Below are 23,132 nucleotides of genomic sequence, written 5' to 3'. Positions count from 1 at the left end.
TGCTGACGTCAGTACGGACTGCCCTTCAAATTACAAAGTTGGGAATATGACATTTATCTACAGTCAACTACTTAAAGCTTGTCTCCTACAGTTGTTTAAAAAAAAAAAAACCTCTAATATTCCACAAATAGGAGCTACGTTGGTGTCTTGAGAGCTACCTGAAGTGAGAAACCCCTTGAATAATTAAAAAACCAAAAAAACACCAAAACAAAACACAACAACAAAAAAAACCCACAACAAAAAAAAAAACCCCACAAACCCACAATTAAGATATTTCTGAAGGGGGAAGTTATAGAAAACAATGCAATACACAAATTATTTTACTGTTGCATTTTTCCATCTTTGCATAACTCTAATTTCCCTCATACTATTTAACCTCTATTCAACTTCCTTGCTTAAGTGGAGTGCTAAAAAATAACTGATTCGAATCTCACTTTTACACCCACATTTTTTAACTGGAATTGAAATTATGCAGAGTAGTCTTGTTCACCTATAGCTCTTACATCAAAGCTCTCCCACTATGTCATTAACCACTTTGCAAGCCACTGTGGGATCCCATCCAATGAAAAAAGTAAAAACACCAAAGACACACCATCTTCACAATACTTTAGGCGGGAGACACATATTCAGTATTTTTATCCTTAATTTCACAAATGAGAATACAAGGGATTATCAAGAAAAAGGCACACTGGTTAATTCTTACCATCTTATGTCATCTTATACCAACACTGTAGGATCCCAGAGGCATTGTGTCCCCTGAACTAGGGAGCACATCCATGCTATTACTTCAGAACAGACTTTGACAGTGCATTCAACCCCTCTCTACCACAACAAGCAGTGGAAACAATGAAAACAGACTTGGTCTCTCACACGCAATAAACACTTACAAATGCAAGGCAAAAAGTTACTGGCAACAAAAGACAAGATCATAAACAAGTTTGTCTTCACCTGTTGTAGGTAACTTAAAACTACTGTTATCCTGTACAGGTAAAAAGAACAAAGTAAAAAGTTTATATTTTAATATTCTCATTTGCATCTCCTCTTATGAAAAGTGTGCCTTTTATTACATTTAAATTTATTCAATTTAGAAATGTGTTCAGCTGTTATGAGTGTTAGATATGCACTGCTTCTTTCACATTAAGAAATAAGGTAGCTTTTAACTCATCTCACATACAGCGATTTTTACTGTGTCGAGTCAAAAAGAGAAGTATTGCAGTCAAACACTCCGCAGTGGCTCCGAAAGGACAAATGCTTTACTAGCAACTAGACAGTAAAGACAGAAAGGAAAGTGAACTGCAGCTGAGATACCACACGTGCTCCAATTAGATTTAAAAAGTCACTACATTTTACAGTAATCAAGCACAAGACAAATGCAACGTGTCAAAACCAATGAAAAGGGCATATCTAGAGCCAATCTTTTACAAGATGTCATAAGACACATCAACAGATCATGATTTTGCAAACCAAGCAGAATTTTACAGGGTCAATTCTTGGGTGACAGTTAAACAAAATCCACAATTAGCACTAAGTTATTCAAACGATTCACTGAACTTTCCTCTGAATTTCTTATCAACTGGCATGACATTCCTAGGTGCAGCATATGTTGAAATAAGTATTTTCCAAAGACTGTCATTGTTAGCTTTTGTCTTCTTTAGAATAAGACACTTAAATGTACACTTCCTGCCCGCCCAACTTGCTCTTGATTTCAAAAGTGAACAGCACTTTTCATTCATTTACCTTGACTATATGATGCACCGTTCCCACTTACCACTAAAACAGCTGCCACATATCACCACCTCAGCAAGAAGCACTTCATCAGTAGCTGGCTCCCTCATACACACACATTAGCATAACTTACAAAGCGGTGTAGTTTAAATAGCCTTTCAAATCCTGTTTGTTTCTTAAGCAGCTTGTTAAACTAAGAAAAACTGTCTTGTGAGTTTAGAGATTATGTCCCCTTTTTTATGTATTTGATCATACAACCAGTCTGGAAAGTAAGCGTCATCCTGTCAATTAACACGTCTTGAAACTTTTTCCTTAGTTAAAACACAAACAGCTCCACAACTGAGCCCTACAGAGTAACAGATCTGCCAGCAAATACTTTTTTTAAAGTAGATGCTGCTGCAAACAGTCTAGAAAGTAGGTTATACCTTGTCATTCAAGCAATAAAAGCAAGCCTGAACAAAACCAACAGAAACAACATGAAAAATACACTGTCCTTCTACTTTCCACCACCCTACCGCCTGTCCATTTTACCCTGACACAGGCACTAGCAAATATCCAGGCAAACTACACATGAGTATTCTCAAAATGGAACTCCATCTTCTTCCTCTGCAAAGATAATCTGGCAGTGCAAGAAATTTCTGCTAAATAACATCTCTCAATAGAGAAGTTACATTTTGCTTTATTTCACATTATTAGCTTTACTTCTACCTCCTCAGACCACCCTAAGGGATTCTTGTCCATTATGTTCTTCAAATACTTGCAGATAATCATATCTCCCACTTAGACATCATTTAGCCAAGTTTCATGCATTTCTTTTCATCTTCTTTCCTTCATAAATCAATCCCTTCAGCCTCTCCAGCATTCTTGTTGCTCTTCCCTGAATTTCTTCCAAACTGCTGACATCTTTCAGCGTCTGAGGAACTTCCAATTGCATGCTGTACTCTAGATGTGTTTTTTGTACTCTAAAGAAAGATAATTAAGCCTTTTCAAGAAATATTAATGCTCCAAGCCTGGAATAAATCTAAATCAGAGATTTTATTTTTTTTTTCTTTCCAGAATGGATAGTAATTATCCCCACATCACAGCGCAGAAGAGCAGAGAGAAGTATCTGACTTATTGCTGCACACAAACAGTGCCAGAATAAGAAACAGATCCATGTTCTGCCATTCCCAGTCATGAGGACTGCCAAGTTTCAGCCCACAGACGACGTAAGACAATGTTCCCAGGCTGAGATCTACAGGCAAATGCAAGACATTTCCAAGTGACTACGGAACAGCTCTTGTGCGCAGCCCAACACTTGCTCGTGTGAGCGGGCACGGTGCTGGAGGCTGTTGGTACCAGCAGGACATGTAACAGCCTACAATGTGCCACGGTCAGCTAGTACCTGAGGTAGGCAGGACACAAGTCTCCGATACATCTACCTCATTTTTATTGCTATGGAGAAGTTTGTTTCTAAAACCAGCCCTCAGCTATCATCAGGTTAACTACCCGAACAAGTTATTCAATTCGAGAGGTTAAGACTGGTTTTAAATGCAAGAGGACTGACTGACCACCAGGCTGAGGCAGTCCAAGGCAGTTTTCAACTTGCACGTTTCCTTCCCTTCCCTCTCAACTCCCTAATACATTTGTGAAGGAATCATGGGGAAATAACTTCAGAAAAATTAAAAAGAGCTCTTCACAAAATAAATATGTAAGAGAGACTATATGATGGGAGGCAAGGCTGAAGAATGGGGGCAAAGGGAGACAAGAGTCTGATCCGTTAAATTTAAAAAAAATAAAAAAACCAAAACCCCACAAACAGGATGCAGACACATTAAAAAAGCAACACTGATCTAACAAAGGAATGTGAACTGCAGTTGACTTCAACAGCATCACAGCAATAGACCTCCCCCTACACACAAGTCTCTGCAACTCTTAAAAACACAGGTTTTCGGGTCCTTCCAAATTCTGTGGTTCTTTCCCCTGACTAGTCATATGTTGTTTGATACTCCTAGCTTGAGCTTATTTAGCTTACTGTCTCTTCTTTCCAGATAATGAGAGTACCCAAGTTTGACCCAGACTAAAGCAAAGCAAACTAAGTTGCACTATCCTGCCTACCTCAGAGAGGTACGTATTCTTCTCATTGAAAGAACAAACTATAAAGGGTCCTGTGGTTCATGGTCTGCTGTTAAACATCAGAAGAGTATAACCAAGATTAGATAATGAACACCTTGCTGAAAGGTATAATTTCTTCCCACGAACTCAATATACAAAGCAAAAAGCAATTTTCTAAATCCGTGTATGATTTTCTTAACGTGACTGCTGGTTCACAATTACAGTTCCTGCTTACATCCACAATGGTGACAAAGACTCCTTATTAGGCTTCTCCCCATCCCATGAAGAACCATTTCCACCATCCAAAATGGGGAAATCGCAACGTAAAATGCCATCCTCCTGTTGTTCTCTTTCATAATTTTTTTTGCCTCCAGGAGAGAAAAGCTGCTAAGAACATTACATTTTTAAGCAAGGTATCACCTTGATTTTCAGCATTAAGGTCATTTACACATCATTTCATCACCTACCTGAAAGTACTAGCTCAGTGAATTCTTAAAAGCTTTTCTACACTAGAAAATGCAAAACATACATTATCTCGTGCAACTTCATTCTTTAAGTATACACTGTGCTTGCTAATTAGGCTCTCAGACCTATTTGCAAAGTCTAGCATTTGGTGACAAAACTGGAATTACAGCTAGGATAGAATACAGAGGGGTTTTTGTCTAGTCGGAAGTTCCTGTCTCGTGATAGGAATAAGAAAGGAAGTTTGTTGAGGGTCAAAATTAGTGCAGTTGCATCAAGCCTTAAGTCAAATGGAATATAGTCAGTCTTCAGCAAGAAATCAGGAAGCTTCAGTTTTCTCTGTCGAACAATTGCTATGTGATTGTTTGCTGTCGTAGATCATGATTTCTCTTCTCTGCTTGTACAACAGAAGTAATCTTGCTCATCTCCCTAAAGAGGGCGGAGGGTTAACTAGTGACAAATGGGCTGAAGACACCACAGAAATACAAAAGTACTACTAGCATTGTTAAAAATCTTATCCCACAATCTGAGGTAAATGCAGCACCTACTATTGCCTTTTGAAAAGGCTCAGAACAACTTTCCTACTTTAAAAGGAGGAAAGAAAAAAAAAAAGCAAAAAGCAGTAATGACACTTATAAACTCTAGCACCTATCATTCACCATGTTTTAACCTAAGGAGGCATAAATCCTCGCTGTAATTCACCAAGGATGAAAAATACAGTAATATATAATATCATAAAACCAGGAGACACAAGCAATGAAAAAAACCTCAAGATCTCCAAAAACTCATTTATCAAGCAGTTTTTGCTTGAAGGCAAGTTAGGTAATAACATGCAGAACAGAGTCAATTTAAGGAACTTGCATCTGCTATACTATATTTAATAAGTAGCTACAGGTAAAAACAATTGCAGGTTTGCTTTCCTTTATATGTTCAGAAGGGCTCTGGAGCAAATCATACATATATTAAGACAGGAGAGATTTCCACAAACCTTTCTCGGCAGAGCATGATTTCTATGTTACTGACACTTAACAAGTCGTTATGACACCCGAGTTTGTTGACACAGGACATGTGGCTTCAGGCTATTCAGTCTCACGTAAGTCACAGCCACCATCATCTAATTAGAAGAGGTACAATCCACCAAATCATCAGTGGTCCAACTGGGCATGAGCTGACATCAAAACTTCAGGACACTAATGGTAACATTCAGACTTGGAATATGGAAAGATCCTCTACACTTGACATAGATTAGTATTTGTTAGGTGATAAGCACCTACCTGGAATTCGGATTTTAAATTTGCCACTTTGTCCAAAACCACCATCTATTATTCCATCTTCTCCTGTAGATAGTTTGACTTTTAGACCCACAAAAATCTGGATGTTTGTTTCCTTTTTAAACAATGAGCGACCAAGCACACTGTAATCATCCATCACCTGCAAAAGAAATAGGGTTTAATGAGTCTATAATCTAAAGTGACAAGAAAAATGATACCTATGAGATACCCTAAGTCTGGTGACTTTACCACTGTGCCCTTGGAAAACCATTTACCCCCAAACAAACAAAACTCTAGATGAGTCATCCAAACCACTGAGTTTAAGGCAATTTGTGTCTAAAACCAGACAGTTTTGTGAGTTGATATATTTTTGCTTTCACGTCCTTTCTTATAATAGTGGAAGAACAAAACCTGCATCAGAACATGCTGCAAAGATCAGTTAATTAAAATCTTTCCTGCTTTGAAACCTTTCCATGAAAGTCACTTAAGTACCTATGCTCATAAAAAGTTTATTCCACTACTTATCCTACAGCTAAGTACATTATCACCTACATAAACATTCTCTGTCTCTTAGCTCCAGACCTGCACTCCAACAGCTACACTTCCAAAGAAATGACAGAATTTTCTAAATCGAGCCTTTTAAATATTCACGTTTAAATACACACTGATTTGTTAAACTAAAAGCCTTATGACCATTGTATCCAATTTTAATTTCAAGGTTTGTAACCCAGTGGGAAGAACCATTCCAAGTTGAATTCTTAATTAAGCTATCAGGAACAAGAGGCAGTAAGGTTGGTGGGTAAGGCAAGATAAACAACCCTCCCTTCAGTATTACAAAGTATAAGGTGCAGTCAAGTGAGCCTAATCCTGTAGGTGTGAATATCCTTGTATACCTAACGCCTGGAGTTACTCTACCCCGTAGCTGTGGCAAGAACGTTTATTTACTTATCATAAGAAATAAGGGGACATTACTTAAATCTTCAACTTTTTTTTTTGTGGCAAAAGTTGCAGCTCTTCTTCGTATCTTAGGAGCAATTTTTAGATAAACCTAAGGGTTTCAGAGATCAAAGTGACTTAGAACAGTAAAGAATTATAACCAATTTTGAACACTCCCCTTTATTCAGTTTAAAATGACGACTCAAAGTATTGACGGTTTATTAAGCTACTCCCCTTCCTTGAAGCCTCCTCCATAAAGGGTAGTGCACATACAGACTCAAACCCCTAGCACTATTATTATTTTGTTACATATGTATGCCTCCATTTTAATGCCAATCTCAGTATGACAGTAAATCTAGCATCAGAAATTTAATTTTTATTTTAAATGGGGTTTACTTCCTCAGCTATAAACAGCCTTGAAAGGACTGTGCAATGTTAGAGACCACTGGCAGGACCTCACCCTGTCCAAGACCACATGCACATGCAGGATGAGAAATATCTACAGCCCTTCTCCCTTCTTTCACGTGGGGATGGCAAAGGCACAGGCAGTTCCGCTCCCAGCTGGGTGAGGAGTCAAGGCTGTAGGCAGAAGCATTCAGATGCCTCAATAACTTTTGCTGTCTAAACATCCACTCCTCATCTTTTCCCAAAAGGTCACATTTTGGTTTTTCTGGTGTGTCTCTCCTCTCCCATCCCCTCAACAAGCACTGCTTCAAAATAGCTTGTGAACCATTAAACGGCAGTATCACTGCTTGGCAACCTCTGGCTTAAATTTAAAACTGAATAATGTCTCTTACTAGGGCCACTGATAATAGGTGGTGGTAAAGGGTGAAGATAAGCTTTCAGGCACACTTGCCTTTCTTAAGGTCTGAAATAGAAGACTAGCGGAAAAAGAAGCTGTTAACCTGAAAAAGCACTTACATTCTCAAAACCTTCTTCATTTTTCCACCTGCATTAGCTGGTGAAATAAAAATATTACTTCTTTCTATAAATCTTTTATTCCTAAATCAAGAATTTCAAAGTTGAATATCCCTCTTCTCCACCGCTGGCTACATGCCTCTTACCTCTGTGTTTGAAATACAGTCTCTTACACTCCAGTGAGGATCTTCCATGTATCTATTATTTTTGTAGTTATCACCCCCAAAATGGCACAGGAAGCCAACTTTAAAAGACAACATAAACATCTTCTATTTTTCCAAGAGCACTTCAAAGTTACCTTTAACTTAATTAAAAATGGAATTACAGGGTGAGCAATCAGACTAGGCTAGCATGGTTCAGGTCCACCCCCCACCACCACCACCCCAACAGGCTTGCTGGGGAGGCTCTACTAAGAATGATTTCTGTGAACAAGTGTTACAGGCATCACGTATCTTTGAGTAAACTAGTAATGACAACCTACAATTGTGTGATTATAAACAGCAACAAAATCTATCACCATTTAGGTATGCCATACTCACTTAACACCTTTTGATTTTAAAATCACTCATCTTTTAAAAGTAAGTGTGCTTTTTTAGGGTCTTGCTTTTGCACACACAGTTTAGGAAAGTAACCAAAGGCTCCAGCTGCACCGTTCCTCTCACTGCAATGGTCAACATGTTAAAAAATGCGTCCTTTAGCTGATTGATATGTTCTGTCCATATCACCATTGTTCCTTGGGCATCTCTATAGGCCATTGGAAAACAACTGCTTTAGCAGTGCTGAGATAGTAAGTGATCAGTGACTTGCTCAAGTGGCTGCCTGGAATAAAAACTTTATGACCTGAAGTTTCAGTCTCGTACACTAAATACTATACATCCCATCCTGTGTCATCTGTCCCCTCCAGTTTGCCTATCACAAATTTATCCCTGAAGATGACTAAATAATAAGAGAATGCCTGACATAACAAGAACCAAGATAACTGATCAGTCTTTGCAGTAAAATAAACGGATGAAGGAGAGAATTCCTATAAAGCAAACCTCATTTTCTCAAGTTTAAGACCATGTTAGAAAAATAAAAAGAAAAATTAAATTTTTGTTCTAGTCTTGCTTTGTAAAGAGGCACAGAAATGCATGTTGTTCTCTCAAACTGAAACTCAACACTTCCAATTACTTTACCAGCAATTTACCTCCAATCGGTGGATTTTAAGTTAATCCCCTTTGAGTTCTCAGAACATCTACAATGGCAATCACTTTGCCCATTAGCTGAACAGCCTTTTGGGAGATCTTTCTGTTTTTCTCTCAAAACACTTTTTTTTGTTATAAAATATTATTAACTTAAAAAGCCAAATGCCGCAAAGACAGCAAGGGATACGCAGTCTGCTCTGAAGCAGCAGCAAGGGGCCTAGCAATGAGGGCAGACTAATTTTATTAACTTCAGGGAAACTTCAAAAAGCTTTAGGGCTTTAATGCCAGACAGAGACGACCCCAAAAGTCAGTTTAAGTGCTGCATAAACAAAGGATTAGGGCAAGAAAAAGCTGAAGGCTCCTTGCATTTCTTGTTTATATTGTCATATGACCTAGTAGGAGTGGGAGAGGGCTGCCTCTCTGATTTTAATCCCCCATGGTGTACAGTGGCGTTTCAGTTCACTGACCTACATTACGATAATATTTTTTTAAATTTATGGGCAGAGGTGCAGCATCAAACTCGCTTAAGGACTTTAAAAAAAGAAAAGGGGCGGCGGGGGGGAATATTCAGAAGAGAAAAATTTTCTGGCTGGTATAGTCTCCCCCTCTCACTTCGGTTAGATCAGCAGCTTAGAAAGGGATTTCAAGTTCAAAGGGAACGTCTCTGTTACTCTTGTTTTATGGCTTAGATCAGAGGACACAATAGCACTGAGTTTATGAAATATCCCTTCCCACTTGGCTTTTGTGTTTGCAGGAAAAAAAGCAAACAGCACTTCATAACCATAGGTAAACTCTGTGCATCTCTGGCTAACACTTCTGCTAACACCACAAAGTTCACAGAAAAAAATTAACCACCTCACACTCCCCACCTAAGGAGTACTTAACGCTACCATACATTGTTTGCAAAACCACAGTTAATGTTACATACATTGGCATTCAGTGCAAATCATGGTATAATTCCAAGGAAAAATAACAGCAATTTCCATTTCAGCAGGGATAGCAAGCTATACTGTCCAGCCTGTTAAACCACTCTCATTTTTAAGATAACTTAGAAATTACTGTCATCTGAACACCCTCTCAAACAATCCATCACACACATTTTAAAAGCAAATACCCCCATGTCTTAACAAATCTGTAGAAAAACAAGTAAGGGGATCAGAACAGAAACACACAGGAGGAAACAAAGCAGTGCCAGTATGAGCCAGGAAACAAGAAAAGGGTTGAGACTGAGAAGGTAAAAGCACTGAATATTAAATACGAGAAAGAGACACAAAGAATAACCTTTTCTGATTTAATCTAAAATTATATGGGTTTGAACTGAAATAAAACAATTTTTAAAAAAAGGATAAAAAAACAAGTCCGAGTTTTATTCTCAGCAAATGGATAAACAGCCCATTGAAACCAAAGCAGAAAACAACAGGAGGGGAAAAAGAACAAAAAGAACGTATGACTAACACTAAAAAGACAAAGTATTTTTATTACTTCTTTATGTCCTTTAGAAAAAGTACACTTGAGACATCATCACGATCAGTGACAGCTCATTTATTTCTGGAAAACAGTTTTAAGCACTTTCCATTCCTGTGTCAGAAATGGGAATATTTTGGAGTCTGCAAATTCCTGTTCTCCTTTTTTAAAACATGGCTTCATTCATGCATTGAGAAAATGACAGTACAGGAGGCCGCAAAAAGGGTGAAGGAGAAAGGAACTGAGAGGATTTCACCAACAACTGAGTTTGCAGCTTTTTTTGACTCTCCAAGACTGTTCTAGCTTACAGTTTGTTACCGAGAACTAGGTGAATGACTTGGTATAAAGAACAAACTATTTGGTCAGCCACACAGTTTTCTCAAGAGTTTATATCAGCATAAAAGTATTAAAGGTTTTTCTTTCTGCAGTTCCCTCCAGCACTAGAAGCTTTTGGTTGTGTGCTGGGCTCTAAAGACCTTCTTTCTCACCATCCTCCAAGCAAACAAACATCTGCCTTTGAACATCCATCCAGCAGGAAGGAATGGAGGTGAAAAGTTCATCTCCTTCAGTACTTCATGTCTCATTACTGCTGTTTTAATAGAGCAAGAAGTCATCACACAGGTTTCTCTGCGTATCCATTAACTTTGGTTTTCAGATGTTTGCCCCATCTCTCCCCAGCATATGTTTCTTGTATTCAAAACCATCTTCTCTTCCCTGCCCTTCTCTTCCTTTCTTAGTAAAGGCACAATTGCATTTGAGAATATCTAACAAGCAGCCATAAATGCCCTTCTCTTTACCCAGTATTTTGCCACCATTATAGCCTGGTTAAAATCAGTATAGTTGTGGAAAAGGAGTCTTGAGTATTGAGTCAGGACAATGAGCAAGAACTGCATAACCAGACTGGTTTAGATTATAAAAGCTCTATGTGTACTGATCAGCATTCTCCAGGCACCCACAAACAGGGCACTAACTTCATTATGCACCTTTATAGTACAAGTTCCCCTCTCCTCCATTTAAAGTTTAGAAGGGCTGAACCCCAAAAAGCCACAGGCACAAAATTCCTGACACAGCCTAGTTAAGAACGTGTTCATTTTAGAAAGTGAGAAGAAACTGGTTGATGTCATGATATTATTAACCTTTGCAGCAATCTGTGCTGTGTCCCCTTTAGGTAAGAAGAGCAATATCTTAGAGGGAAAAGAGAAGGCTACAGACTGTTACTATACTGCTCAGGACCTCCACCTCCAGACCAGCCAGCCTTGGCTTGAAATGCAATAAAGATTAAAAAGCCTGTAATGCTTACTATCCAAGCACAAACCAAGGAAGAGGCTGATCTGTAGAGTAGAAGATCTGTAGATACAGAAGTCTTGACCTGGTCTTGCAAGAAGGATGCAGAGAGGATTGCTAAACTGAAGGGGGCTCTTCCCAGGCTGCGGTTCTGAGCAGCCAGAAGGTCTCCAGTGATACCTGCATGACGTAAGAACACTCAAGCACTATCTTCAACTATTATAAAGTATTTTAACTGCAGCGATCTCAGGTTCTGAGATCTTAAACACCCAAAAGGAAACAGCAGTGTGACCTGGCAAGTTTAATTTGGAACAGTACATAGATCTAGCACACAGCAGTAGGTCAAGAATAGTGACAGTGAGTTAGTTTGTTCCTAAAGCAAACTGCCCACAAATATCTTGGGGAAGGCACAGAGGCTTACAAAATCCTCACTGGAAATTAAGCAGGCAATAAAGACAGGCTTGCAAAGAGCTGCCTGAAGCAACTGATGACGAAGGAGAGGAGAAAACTGACTCTTGACAGAGACTCGTATCCCCTTCTGAAGATACCACATGGACATACAAACATCCCAAATCTGTCCCCTCCCCTAATGATCTCTAACTCCTGTGTGTGGATCCTCTGCCCAAAGCCCAATAGTTCACCATCTCTCTTGGGTAAGTTTCCTTCTGCCATCTGTCTAACAAAAGTTTGTGTTATCAAGCAATACAAGGCTGTGCTACATTACTGAATATTTGTAACTCAAATCCTAGTCAAGGTGTACAGTAGAGGGATGGTTACAGTTCAATAATATGTAGGTACAGTTTTACTTCACCTTTTTACTTTAAAAATGCCTAGGAAATTACATTTATATAAAACCTAAGTTATTTTAAGTCGCAGAATTGGGCATTTCAGAAGTTAAGAAATGCCAGATGTCCATACAATCTTATTCCTGTCCCTCTTTGATATGCCCCATGATATAGTCTTTACATGACCACATCCAAAAAAATTTCACAGGAACCCTGCCTTATTAAGTGCACAGGGTAGAGGCACAGGGGAACAGAATTAATGTTGCATAGGCAACTGTAAATCTGGTATTTCCTAACTTTCAAGTGCTTGATTTTGCAACCTAAGTAACGTTCTTAATTTATTTTTGTATCCAATAAATAAAATGGTGTATTGGTTGCCTTGCTGACAAACCGATTCCCCCACAGGTGACTCTTACACAACCTCAGAAAAATCAAGACCAGCTGTCCATACACTTGCAAGACCCAAAAGCATGTCTGCATTTTAAATTTAATAATATAAACAATAACCATAGGTGTTACTCAAATCTTGCAAAATTCTACTACCCAGTCATGTGGAGCAAACCATTCTTTTGTTGGTGAGTGAACAAAATACCAATCTTTTCATAGGAGTAAGCAAGTAGATTCTGTGACTTAGCTGGTACACTTTTCTGACAAATTCATTCTACTGTGATAATCCATATGTTGTGTCAGTCAGTAAACCTCACCATTCTTTTCTCAGTACTGTTTAACAGAAATGGTATTTCTGTTTAATGAGCATACAGTCCTCCCTTCTCCTTCCCCCTTTCCCCACTAAGCTTCTCAAACCCTTTTACTCAAAAACTAAACAAGAGCCAATAAATCAATGCATCTTTTATATTCCTATATAAAGTGCATTTTAACTAGTGAATGTGCTGTGCACTTTTATTCACCTGATTGCCTTCATCTCTGTATTATTACTGTATTTAGCATACCATCAGCAGCCAAGCAGAACCAAACAAACTCATGTTCAGACTTCAAAGCAGGAAAAATATTAATTGTGGCGTCTGCATGTTTACAGTAGATGGAGTGACATCTACCACTTCTCCCAGCTAAGAGTCACAGAGGGTTCTGCAGGCAGCCCAGGTCACTGCCTGTCCCTGCAGGCAGCACTCAACCAGTTTTTGCTGTACAGCCTGGCCTTGCTACTCACTTTGTGCCCACGTTAGCCTGCACACCATATCAGTCACCCAGAAAGCGTCATTGCCTGGCTGATGCAGTGTTTTACTTGCTATTCTGCTGGAACTACAGTGCCACTATAAGAAAAAAATCAGATGAAACATTAGCCCTAGTAAGCCAAAGAAACATCCTTTATCTAGGAATAAGTTAGATGGAAGAATCTAACTATCTGAGCAAGTAAAATTTACTTCTCTTCATTCGTAGCGGCACTGCAACCATGCAACAGAAAATTCAAGGAACAGTATTTCTGTGGCAAATATTTTAAATACAGAAATACAGTGCACAGGCACAACTCTGTGAAACGAATTCTGGTATTACTGATAAGATATCTGGAAAGGATTCAGTGAAAAAAGTATTGCTCACACATGATCCACTACCCAGGAATCTTTCCAGACAGGAATACTCTGGCACTCCCGTATTAACTTAAAACCTCCTCAAGCAAAGGCAACCTCCCCAGAAGTCTGGTCACATCCCCTAAGTGAACCACATTGGATGTTCCTATTCATTCATGGACGAGTTCATTTTTCCTGCTTCGCACCTTCCTTCAAGCAGTTGGGTTAAGTGGGTGGTTGAGCTACTATAAACTCAACATGTACTCTGTAACCTAAATGTCAGTGTTTTCACTCATAAAAAACCATAAAGAAGTAAAAGACAAAATATGGCTGATAACTGTTTAAAAATGCCATTTTCACAACTGCCACTTTTCAAAGTGTCTAGCTCCCTAAAGGACAGTCTGGGTCATTGCTGGCCATCAACAAATTTAAATAATATTATCTCAAACTTCCTGCAGTTGCTTACTAGTACTCATCTGCACAATATCTCATCCTTCTTCTGAAAGGTCAGAAAGATCTGTCAAGTGATGGTGACAAAGACCTCCCGTTTGACCACTCAGGTAATGCACTTGCTCTGACACAGCTGTTGTTACCCTACTGCAAGAAGAAAAAGCCCAACACTTTAAAAAGATGCTGAAAGATAAGCTTTTTCTCTTCCATTCAGGCTTTAGAAGAGATGCTTTGATAAAAATCTTGATAACTTACTCCGCTTTCACATCTTGCTCGTGCAACAATACCTTGCTCCTTGGGGACATTTAGATCACACCAATATTCACACAATTAGTAACATGTTGTTGTTAACCAGTAAGTGATTATTCCATCCTCCAGAAACTAAGCGTGCTAGCTACAGGATGGCCTCAGTCCTCACAAGAATGAGTTCAGTAAGAAAACTCACTATCCAGCAACACACAAAACTTGGGAACAGAGTGGCTATGAATAAAAACTAGGACATCCCATGGCTGTGACATATGAAAGGAAACTGCTGAAGAAACAAGTGCAACATGATTACTATCAAATAAGTAAAGCCTAAGAGCAAGGCAATAATGAAAAAAATACATTAAAAACTTTGAAATACACAGAGAGAATGCATTATTCTTAATGTCAGAGGAACACAGAGAAAGCATCTTTAGGAAGGACAAGTCCATTCTCATAGGAAACCATTCTGCTATGCTTAAAACGGGAAACAATCACAGCTGAGACATGCATGTATTTTTCACCACACAAGTTTTAAAGTGCAGAAGGTACAGCTTGTGCTATGCAAGCAAGGTAGAGGGTTTTCCTTCTCCTTTTGTTTCTGCCAGAGCTACTGATTTACGAGCATCCTCGACAACACGACCCTGTGGCAACCATCCTAAGATAAATCCTGCTTGTGCAAATACTTCCAAAACAGCCAGAATATCTGAGTCAGGCAGGAAAGCATGATGCACTTCTACAGTTCACCTTTCAGTTGAAACTCTCTGCGCTCAACCTGTATGTCCATGGAAGCCAAAGAGCAAATAATGTGACAAATATAAAGGATTTAACCAAGGAATAGAGTAACTGCTTCAGGACTCAGACTGGAATTAATCTGCAATGCTGTGCAGAGGTAAAATTCAGAGGGGAAAATATTTCAGAGATGGTGTTAGGATTAATACAAGTTTCTTTGCCCACAGAACTGTGAAGAGCTGACTCGTGAGCAGCCTGTCTCCAGAAGTGTAGGACCAAGGACAACAGTTGCTGTTTATCTTCATAATTTGCTTGTCTGACTCCAGGAGCTGCTGACCTGCTATAGTTTAGAAAGACCACATTCACAGCCACCACCATACGCTGATTCAGACGGACAAACTTTCTTCACAGCATCTCATTTGCCCTTTTTTCACCAAGATTCCCAAATCCTACTCCTTAAAACGACACTGGTGTTCAGAATAGCATTCCTGGTCTTGCTTTTATCTTTTTATCAGTACAAGTCACTTGTTGCCAGCCTAACTTTTTCCTACTGAAAGTATATTTGTCAGGCAGCCAAGGTTTTGCAAAAATAAAGTGTCCAGAGGGTGAAAGTCTCTGCCCTCCCTGCCCTCCACATAACCATGCCAGAAAGATGCTCTTGACAGAAACTTCCTTCCACTGAACTTCTCCCCTCTCTCAAGTTCTCTCTAAAAGAGAAAACTGGACTAGTGTTTCACATCATTTTAAAATCATCAGGTTAAGCAAATACAAACCTTCGCCAGTGCCCTTTTAGTTCTGAGATGGCAGATTTTTATTTTCCTTAAAACTAACCCCTAAAGACATACTGTAACCCCAAAACGAATCTGTTCTGTAGCAAAACAGGAGCATTCACATACTTCTACAACAGTTCAAAAACATCAGATAAAAATTGCAGCTGCAGTTTGAATCGTGCAACTTCTCCATAACAAAGATGCAATCCCAGTGTGGTTAGATGCTGCATAGTGCAGGAAACTTGCATCTCAGACAGCACTAACTTAACCAAAGAGGCAGATAATAAATGTTTTAACCATGGAAATACATACCTAAAAAAACCCACAATAAAAATCAGCAGATAAATAAGCAAGGATGTGAAAAAGGAGGCTTAAGAACACACTGCAGACAGATAAATTCAAAGATCCTGGTGAACAACAGTAGTCAGGCTTTGATTTTTTTCTCTCCCGGTGCTCCACTCAGTCTTAGCATTAAAGAGGCAAGATACCAAAAGGAAACAGTGAGCAGTACAAAAAAGAAATGCGAGGGTACTTGGATTTTTGGAGAACATTTACCATCACTTGAGCTGATGAGAAAAAACAGGAAGCTCAGGCATGAATTATCACTAAAATGTACCAAGTCAAGACCACTTGCTAGTTTAAGTATGATTTTTTAAACTTTTTTAAAATATGGTGTTTACCCAGTTCACGGATTTGATTTCTAGGTGAAGCAGCAAAAGTGTCACACTTGCTCTTAGAGAGCCAAAAAAAAAATCTTTGATGATAAATGTTCTTCTTTTATGAAAAAAAAAAACAACCTTAAGTATCCAGGAGGGTGCTGTGCACAGGGGGCACAAAAGTACTGTGATGCTGATACTTAATGAATTTACAATTCTTACTATTCCATCAGTGCTCTGAAATTAATCAGAATAGGAACAAAAAGCCAAATCATAAATGCCTGATTTCTCCTGGGTAAACGGGTAGTTAAACTGCAGGGAATTTATTTTCATACTAGCAGCAAGTTGGGGGGCTTGGGAGAGCCCACATCAGATTAGCAGCAACATTTTACAAACAAGGACTATTGAATTCCACTACAACCCAGTTATGGGAGCATGTTTCCACCCTGTGCTGAACCCGGGAAGGCAGACGTTACGTGCCCCTGCCTCCCTCTCCCAGCCTTTCAGGAAGCTATGAAGCTAATTTTCCCCAGCAGTATTCTCTGGAGGAAAAGCTCACTTCTTGTGAAAGTAACATGTATTTTTTAATTATTATTATTTTTTATGCCTCTCCAGGGAAGGTGAGGAGGGGGGAGCTTCCTTGCTCAACAGAGAAAGAAATTTTCCTGTATCAGTGCCAAGAACAGACACCCTAAATTCAGCGATCCTAATCTCCAGCCATCCATCAGCAGCAGGGTGGGACCAGTTGATTCAGATTTTCTATTAGCTAGCGACTTTGTGTGCTAAAATAAGTCACTGTACCACCCAATTGTTCCTGCTGCTCTCTGCTCTGCAAAAGCACAGACTTAATAGCAGCTACCTCAACTACCACTGCAAGTATTTCCCCAGCAGGCCCTTTGTAACTGGCACAATCCTCTTCCCACCAACTCTCAAGCCCCTACATGCCCCTGTGACTTTACACCCCAAGCATTTCTTACGACATTTGCTCCACTATCCTTTCGGCACCATTAGGGAAAACACCAACTCTGAGTATCTACAGTACCACAGGAGGCAGAATCCGAGAACAAACCTAACCCACAGACAGACAATTTGATGGCAACTGTTTATTTAAAGGGCCAATTAGTATTCATATAGACAGTGATCAAGGCCCATCTGTAGGGCACACTGTGTGACAGATGAAGACAGGATAAAATAATAAATGCCCCAGCTCTATATTTTAAAAGGCATGGAAAGATATCAAAACAGTTCACTAATATATCAGCCTAATAAATTACACTGTCAAATATTAAATAACCTACATTCATTGGTTATTTTCTGGACCAGAAAATAAAACGTGTGATTTGATTAACATTATTACATTATTTACACAGTAAAATCAATAGCAGAATACATAAACTGGCAAAGGATTTGAAAATAACACTAAATAAAAAAAATTAAAAATGCAGGACCAAGGCTAACAGCAAACTCTGTTAACCCAGTCGGACAACTCACCCACAGCGGGTACTCTGCAAATTTTCAACTCCCATACACTAGTGCCATGCACTGGGAGCAAAAATAAAGAATCTGAGTCCATTTCTTTTCAGTTAAACAAAACACAAGCAGCATCTGTCTTCATGGGTCAGACAAACTTCTGTTCTTATTCTCATTCCTAAAGCCTACACAGAGGAACAGGAGGGTTGTTAAGCCAGATCTCACCAGGTATTAGCAGCACGGGCCATGCACAAGTGAGTAAATTTTTAGCAAAGATAAAGGCAAATGTTTCATGAGTTCAGATAGCTCTAGAGCATCAGAAGAACTGGTATCCAGACATACGCATTTGGTCTAGAGCTTCTCTGCAGCTCAGAGGACAGAATACTTTGGACCTGTTGTTCTAGCTCAGCATCACCATCAGCCAAAGAGAAAGGTAGCCGGCCATTTCAAACAAAGGAACCAATACACCTGCTACCAACATTCTGAAGACTGACTGCTGATTTTGGGTGTCCCATATAACTCATATTAACAGAAACAAAATTTTCAGAAAGCTACAGATACCTTCCTTCCTAGTGACAAAATTGGCACCAAAAAGACCAACACAACACGACAGGTCTGTAGCTCCTTTGAAAACAATGGCCTCCAAAGTCACTGGTGGAAATTCAAAGAAGAAATTCCCCTCTTTTTTTTAAGCTAAAACAGCATCATAGAAAGAGAAAAGGGGGAAATATGAATTGCCCATTTCATTAATTAATGTAGTGAGGCATTTAGAAAAGAACCTCAGTAATTCAAAGTCATGCCCTGACAGTGATCTTGGGTTTTTTTAACTATTAAATTAGTAAAGCAAACAAACAAAAACTATTCAAGAAGTCTGCATTATAAATTGCAAACATAGTACGGTATGCTAAGTATTTAGTCTCCTATAGTAAAGTAAGGAGAGATATTATGCAGTACTCAACACAGCTTTATGAAATTTTGAAAAGAAGAAAAAATGCAAAATGTTTTGTTCAAACAATCAGGTTTTGGATTAGGAAAATAAAAATTAATAGTCCTTTGCCCAAAAGTTAATAAAATATTTACCACACTAATACATCAAGTAAAAATTTTCTAAAGTTTACATCAACTCTGCTCATTTAGAGGTAAGCAATTAGTTTATGTATTGTACATGTCTGGATACCAATTCTTCCAAAGCTCTAGAACTAATCGAACTCATGAAATGTTTGCTTTTATCTTTGCTAAAAATTTAAAAATTGTTAATTATTTATGTATGGTACATCTCCACCTAAACCATTTATCATGCAAAATTCCACTATGGGATGTACAAAGAAATGGCTCTCTGCTGATTACTGAAAGGTAACCACCACCAAGATCGAACTTATGACAGCAATGTAATAATACCAACCACTACAGACAGTGTATCTATCCATACTGGAGGGACAGTAAAAAAAAAATCCCTATTAATTTTTACTGTAGGTGTTAACTCCTCCAGAAAGCACCTCTATTTTCTGCCACAATGAGGTGGGTCAGTTACATGCACTATAGCAGATAAACACCCGTGCAACACAGAAATAACATGCATTAATCAAGGCTCCAAGCTCTCCATGTCATGAGCTCGATCCGGATTTCAGCATGCTATAGCTCTGTAAGGCATCTTGGAGGAGATTCTTTTTGCCTAAAATAAACATTAATAATTGAGGTTCTTATTTAATAAAAAGGTGAAAATGCATAAAAGAATTAGTGTTCTTTGCATTATTCAATCTAATGCTACTTTCTATTTGTTTTACATTGTCTTTACGTTTTCAACATACTGCAGAATAACCGTGTAAAATACATCAATGGAAAGCTGGAAGTTTTGTCAACTGGGAAGAGAACAGATAAGCCACTTCGGAAGGTACACAAAGCAAGTTTGCAGGAAGAACAGAGTGCCTAGACATCAAAAGGATCAGTGAAAAAACAGCATTAAATTACTCAACAATGCATTGAACTGAATAAACTAGCTACTTTTAAGCAGTGATTTCCGACGGTTTGCAAGCAGACAAGATGTAATACATTAGGTATACAAACATAAGGAAAATGCCTATAAAGACTCTGGAACATAACAGTAAAGATTCTGTAGCCCACCAATATAGGTACTTACACAGAACAAGTATTTCTCCTTCTCATGTATAGTGTTAAAGAGACAGCTTACCCTTTCCACTTGTCCTTCTTTCTGCTTCAGTTTGTACACTTTCAGCTTTGGAAGGAAAGTCTCCGTGTAGTTCTTGTCTTCCATGCCTTCAAGTAGTACCCCATGAAATGCCAACCTGCAGGTATTTGCATGAATATCTGTATCCAGCTTGGAGCCAATCACAAGGCACAGTTTAGGACAAGTGACTGGTTTTTCAAACTCCAGCAAAGCCCACTGTTGTCTTGGAAGCTGGACTTCTGCTTGATCATTTTCTTTGTTCTCTTCTAAAGAATTTGAGTCCTTGGACAAATATTCCTCTTGATAAAGATAATCTTTTTCAAAATCAAAAACATTTTCTTGAATTTCTTCATTGAAGTCAGCAGGTGCTGGGCTGAAAAACATCACTCTTCCCATAACTGTTTCATGACCGACTGTGATATGGAACTTGGCCTTGGTCTGAAGAGCTCCTCGAAAATACTGGATTTTCTTCAGGGAAATTATTGCAGCATGGATGGTGAGAAGTGATTCTGGGGTGCAAATTAGGCCTCGTTCTAGCAGTTTGGGATCAAATTGGGTTACACAGACACCTACTCTGTCACCCTGCATAGCGTAAGTCACAGGAGTATGGAACATTTGCATGGACTTGACTTTCTTTGTCACCTATTGATGAAAGAGTAAGAAAAAAAAACAACAAATTTATTGCACACCAGTGCATCACAAGCACAAAGCCACATACCACACCCTGCTCTCTTGTAAAAGGAGTGACCTTCTAGAAGAGTCCACAACCCAAAAAATAGAAAGTGAACAGACTAAGAACATACCTCATCATTTAGAATTACCACGTTTGAACCTCTTAGTTTATTCTACTTCTGTTCATGAGACTAAGATTATCATGGTCACAATTATGTTATTTGCATCATCTGTGCTGCAATACCTACATACTATCTGCACATCAACAGATATACCCACACCACAGAATAGGTTACTTAATGTACTTCCCCTAAGTACCTACACCATCAAAAGTGTAGCACTACTATACTGATCCATGCAGCTATGTTACTGTTTTCTTACTCTTTCACTGAAAATTGTTTCATATACATCTTTGACTTGGTTGAATTCAACTATAAAATGTTCAGAACATAAAAACCCCACAACTTTCCTTATAATGTATTTGTAGAACACCAAGCACAATGAACTCTTATAAACCATCACTACAAAATAATTAGTAATACAAAAATCTACCATCTCCTAGTCTATGACATTCCATACATCAAAAAAAAAAGTCCTCAAAGCGTTCTTGCAAAGATTTCAATGTTCATAAATATATGGCTAGCATTACTGTTACTAAAATGTGGGGTTCCACCTGTTAGAATTATGGTAGGAAAAGTGCAGCACTGGCCACCATTTATACTTAAAATTTATTTAGCTCTTCCCAGATGCTATAAAAGTTTGACCTTAATGAGCTTGCTTGCTATTGTATTTATTTCAAGGAGTTCTCAAGGTGAAGAGAAGAATGAAATAAGCTTTTAAAGATCAGTCTAGGTTCAGCGTGATCAAACTAAATAGCTCCATTTAACAAGGCTTCATTTTGGCTTTTCTTTCAGTTCTGCAAACCATCCTTTAATAAGACACACACAAACACACACACCCCAGTTTGCATGTAACCAAATGTTTTTTCTGATAATACGTTTATGTTGCCACCTGTTGCGTTCATACTCATGCTGGATGCTTGGATAGGTAACCACTCTGCTTGAAGTCTCTACATTAAATATCTTTCAATACTGAAATTATATTTTTAGCAATAAAAAAAAATTACCTCCTCAATAAATATTAAGTACTTGGAGGACAAGAGTCCTCAACACAGAAAAGTTATACACAACATACTTTTGAAGGGCTGAAACCTCAAAATTCAGATCCAAGAACTGAACTCTCCATGGGCATGCTCCATTCCAGAGATCGTTTCCTTAGTATATCTTTATCAATATACAACAGATTATACTTTGAATGTGTACAGAACAACAACTTTGCTAGAATAGATCTCAACTCTCAGTATAATTTTTTCTTCTCTTTCCCCTTTCTTAGTACTGATTCTACAGCTATCAAAAAGGTTCATGTCAAATGCTACTGTGCAATTCTCAGCACTCAAGCCATTAGTATCTGTCTTACTCAGCTGGAACTGTTTCTCAAATCAATCTCCAACCATTGCATGTCCCTTAGTAGCCCATATTCTAATCCTGGCCCACCCCATTTATCTTCTATCTCCTGAAAGGAAGAAACCAAAATATGCAAGGATTGATTAAGAGAATCCCAAATCAAAGGACTGGACTCAGGGGATCTGGGCTTCATCCTCAGTATGTCACACAGCTTAGAGCACATCATTTAGGTTATACAACTCAGAACAGTCTAGAGAAATTAACCTTATTTATTTCAATTGCAGAATTATTTACTTGCAGAATACTGAAAATATCAGGTTTTTTCCTGCATCTTGGATGCAATGCATAAGGGGAAGCAAAACTGTGTTTTTCACCTTTTCCTCTTCTACAAAGCCTGCTGCCTTATATGAAGGACATAATACTTGGCTTCAGACAAATCTTTGTATGCCTATTCCCAACATCACCAAACTAAGCAATACTCAGAGTAGACTGTAGAAAGAAAAAGGAAGAAAAACTCAGAGGGGAACAAATTGCAGAAACTTAGATCAAAATAGAGGAGTAGATGAAAAGTCTATTGGCTGAACTAAAACCTTCAGTAACTGGAATATAAAGCGCTCTCCAAATAAGTCAGCAAAAAAATGGTCACAGGCAATATACAGAAAGCTGATTTTAAAAAGAAAAAAAAAATCTAGCAGCTGCACAGCTTCTGGAAAAACAACAAAAATCCTGTAATCCTTCTCAAAATCATAATTACACAAATAACAATGGTCATGAGCTTCACCACTACAAATATTGTTTGGGTTCCCTGGGTCTTTGGCTGCTAACCAAAACCAAAAGAAACA

At 38.5% G+C, this 23,132-nt stretch overlaps 1 protein-coding gene across 1 annotated transcript in view; it reads right to left on the bottom strand.

Annotated features, from left to right (window-relative positions):
- EEFSEC (eukaryotic elongation factor, selenocysteine-tRNA-specific) overlaps positions 1-23,132 on the bottom strand; it is a 94,047-nt gene that overhangs the window by 35,493 nt on the left and 35,422 nt on the right. Inside the window, exons 5-6 of the mRNA XM_009709927.1 lie at positions 20,159-20,797; positions 5,556-5,712 (exon numbers count right to left, since the gene is read on the bottom strand). Coding sequence (XP_009708229.1) covers positions 5,556-5,712; positions 20,159-20,797 — 796 coding nt within the window. The remainder of the gene's footprint in view (positions 1-5,555; positions 5,713-20,158; positions 20,798-23,132) is intronic.

Source organism: Cariama cristata, unplaced genomic scaffold (genome assembly GCF_000690535.1).
Source record: "Cariama cristata isolate BGI_N322 unplaced genomic scaffold, ASM69053v1 scaffold19401, whole genome shotgun sequence".
Lineage (NCBI taxonomy): Eukaryota > Metazoa > Chordata > Aves > Cariamiformes > Cariamidae > Cariama > Cariama cristata.
Note: the sequence above shows the minus strand (reverse complement) of the source record. Positions and strands in the feature narration are given on the sequence as shown.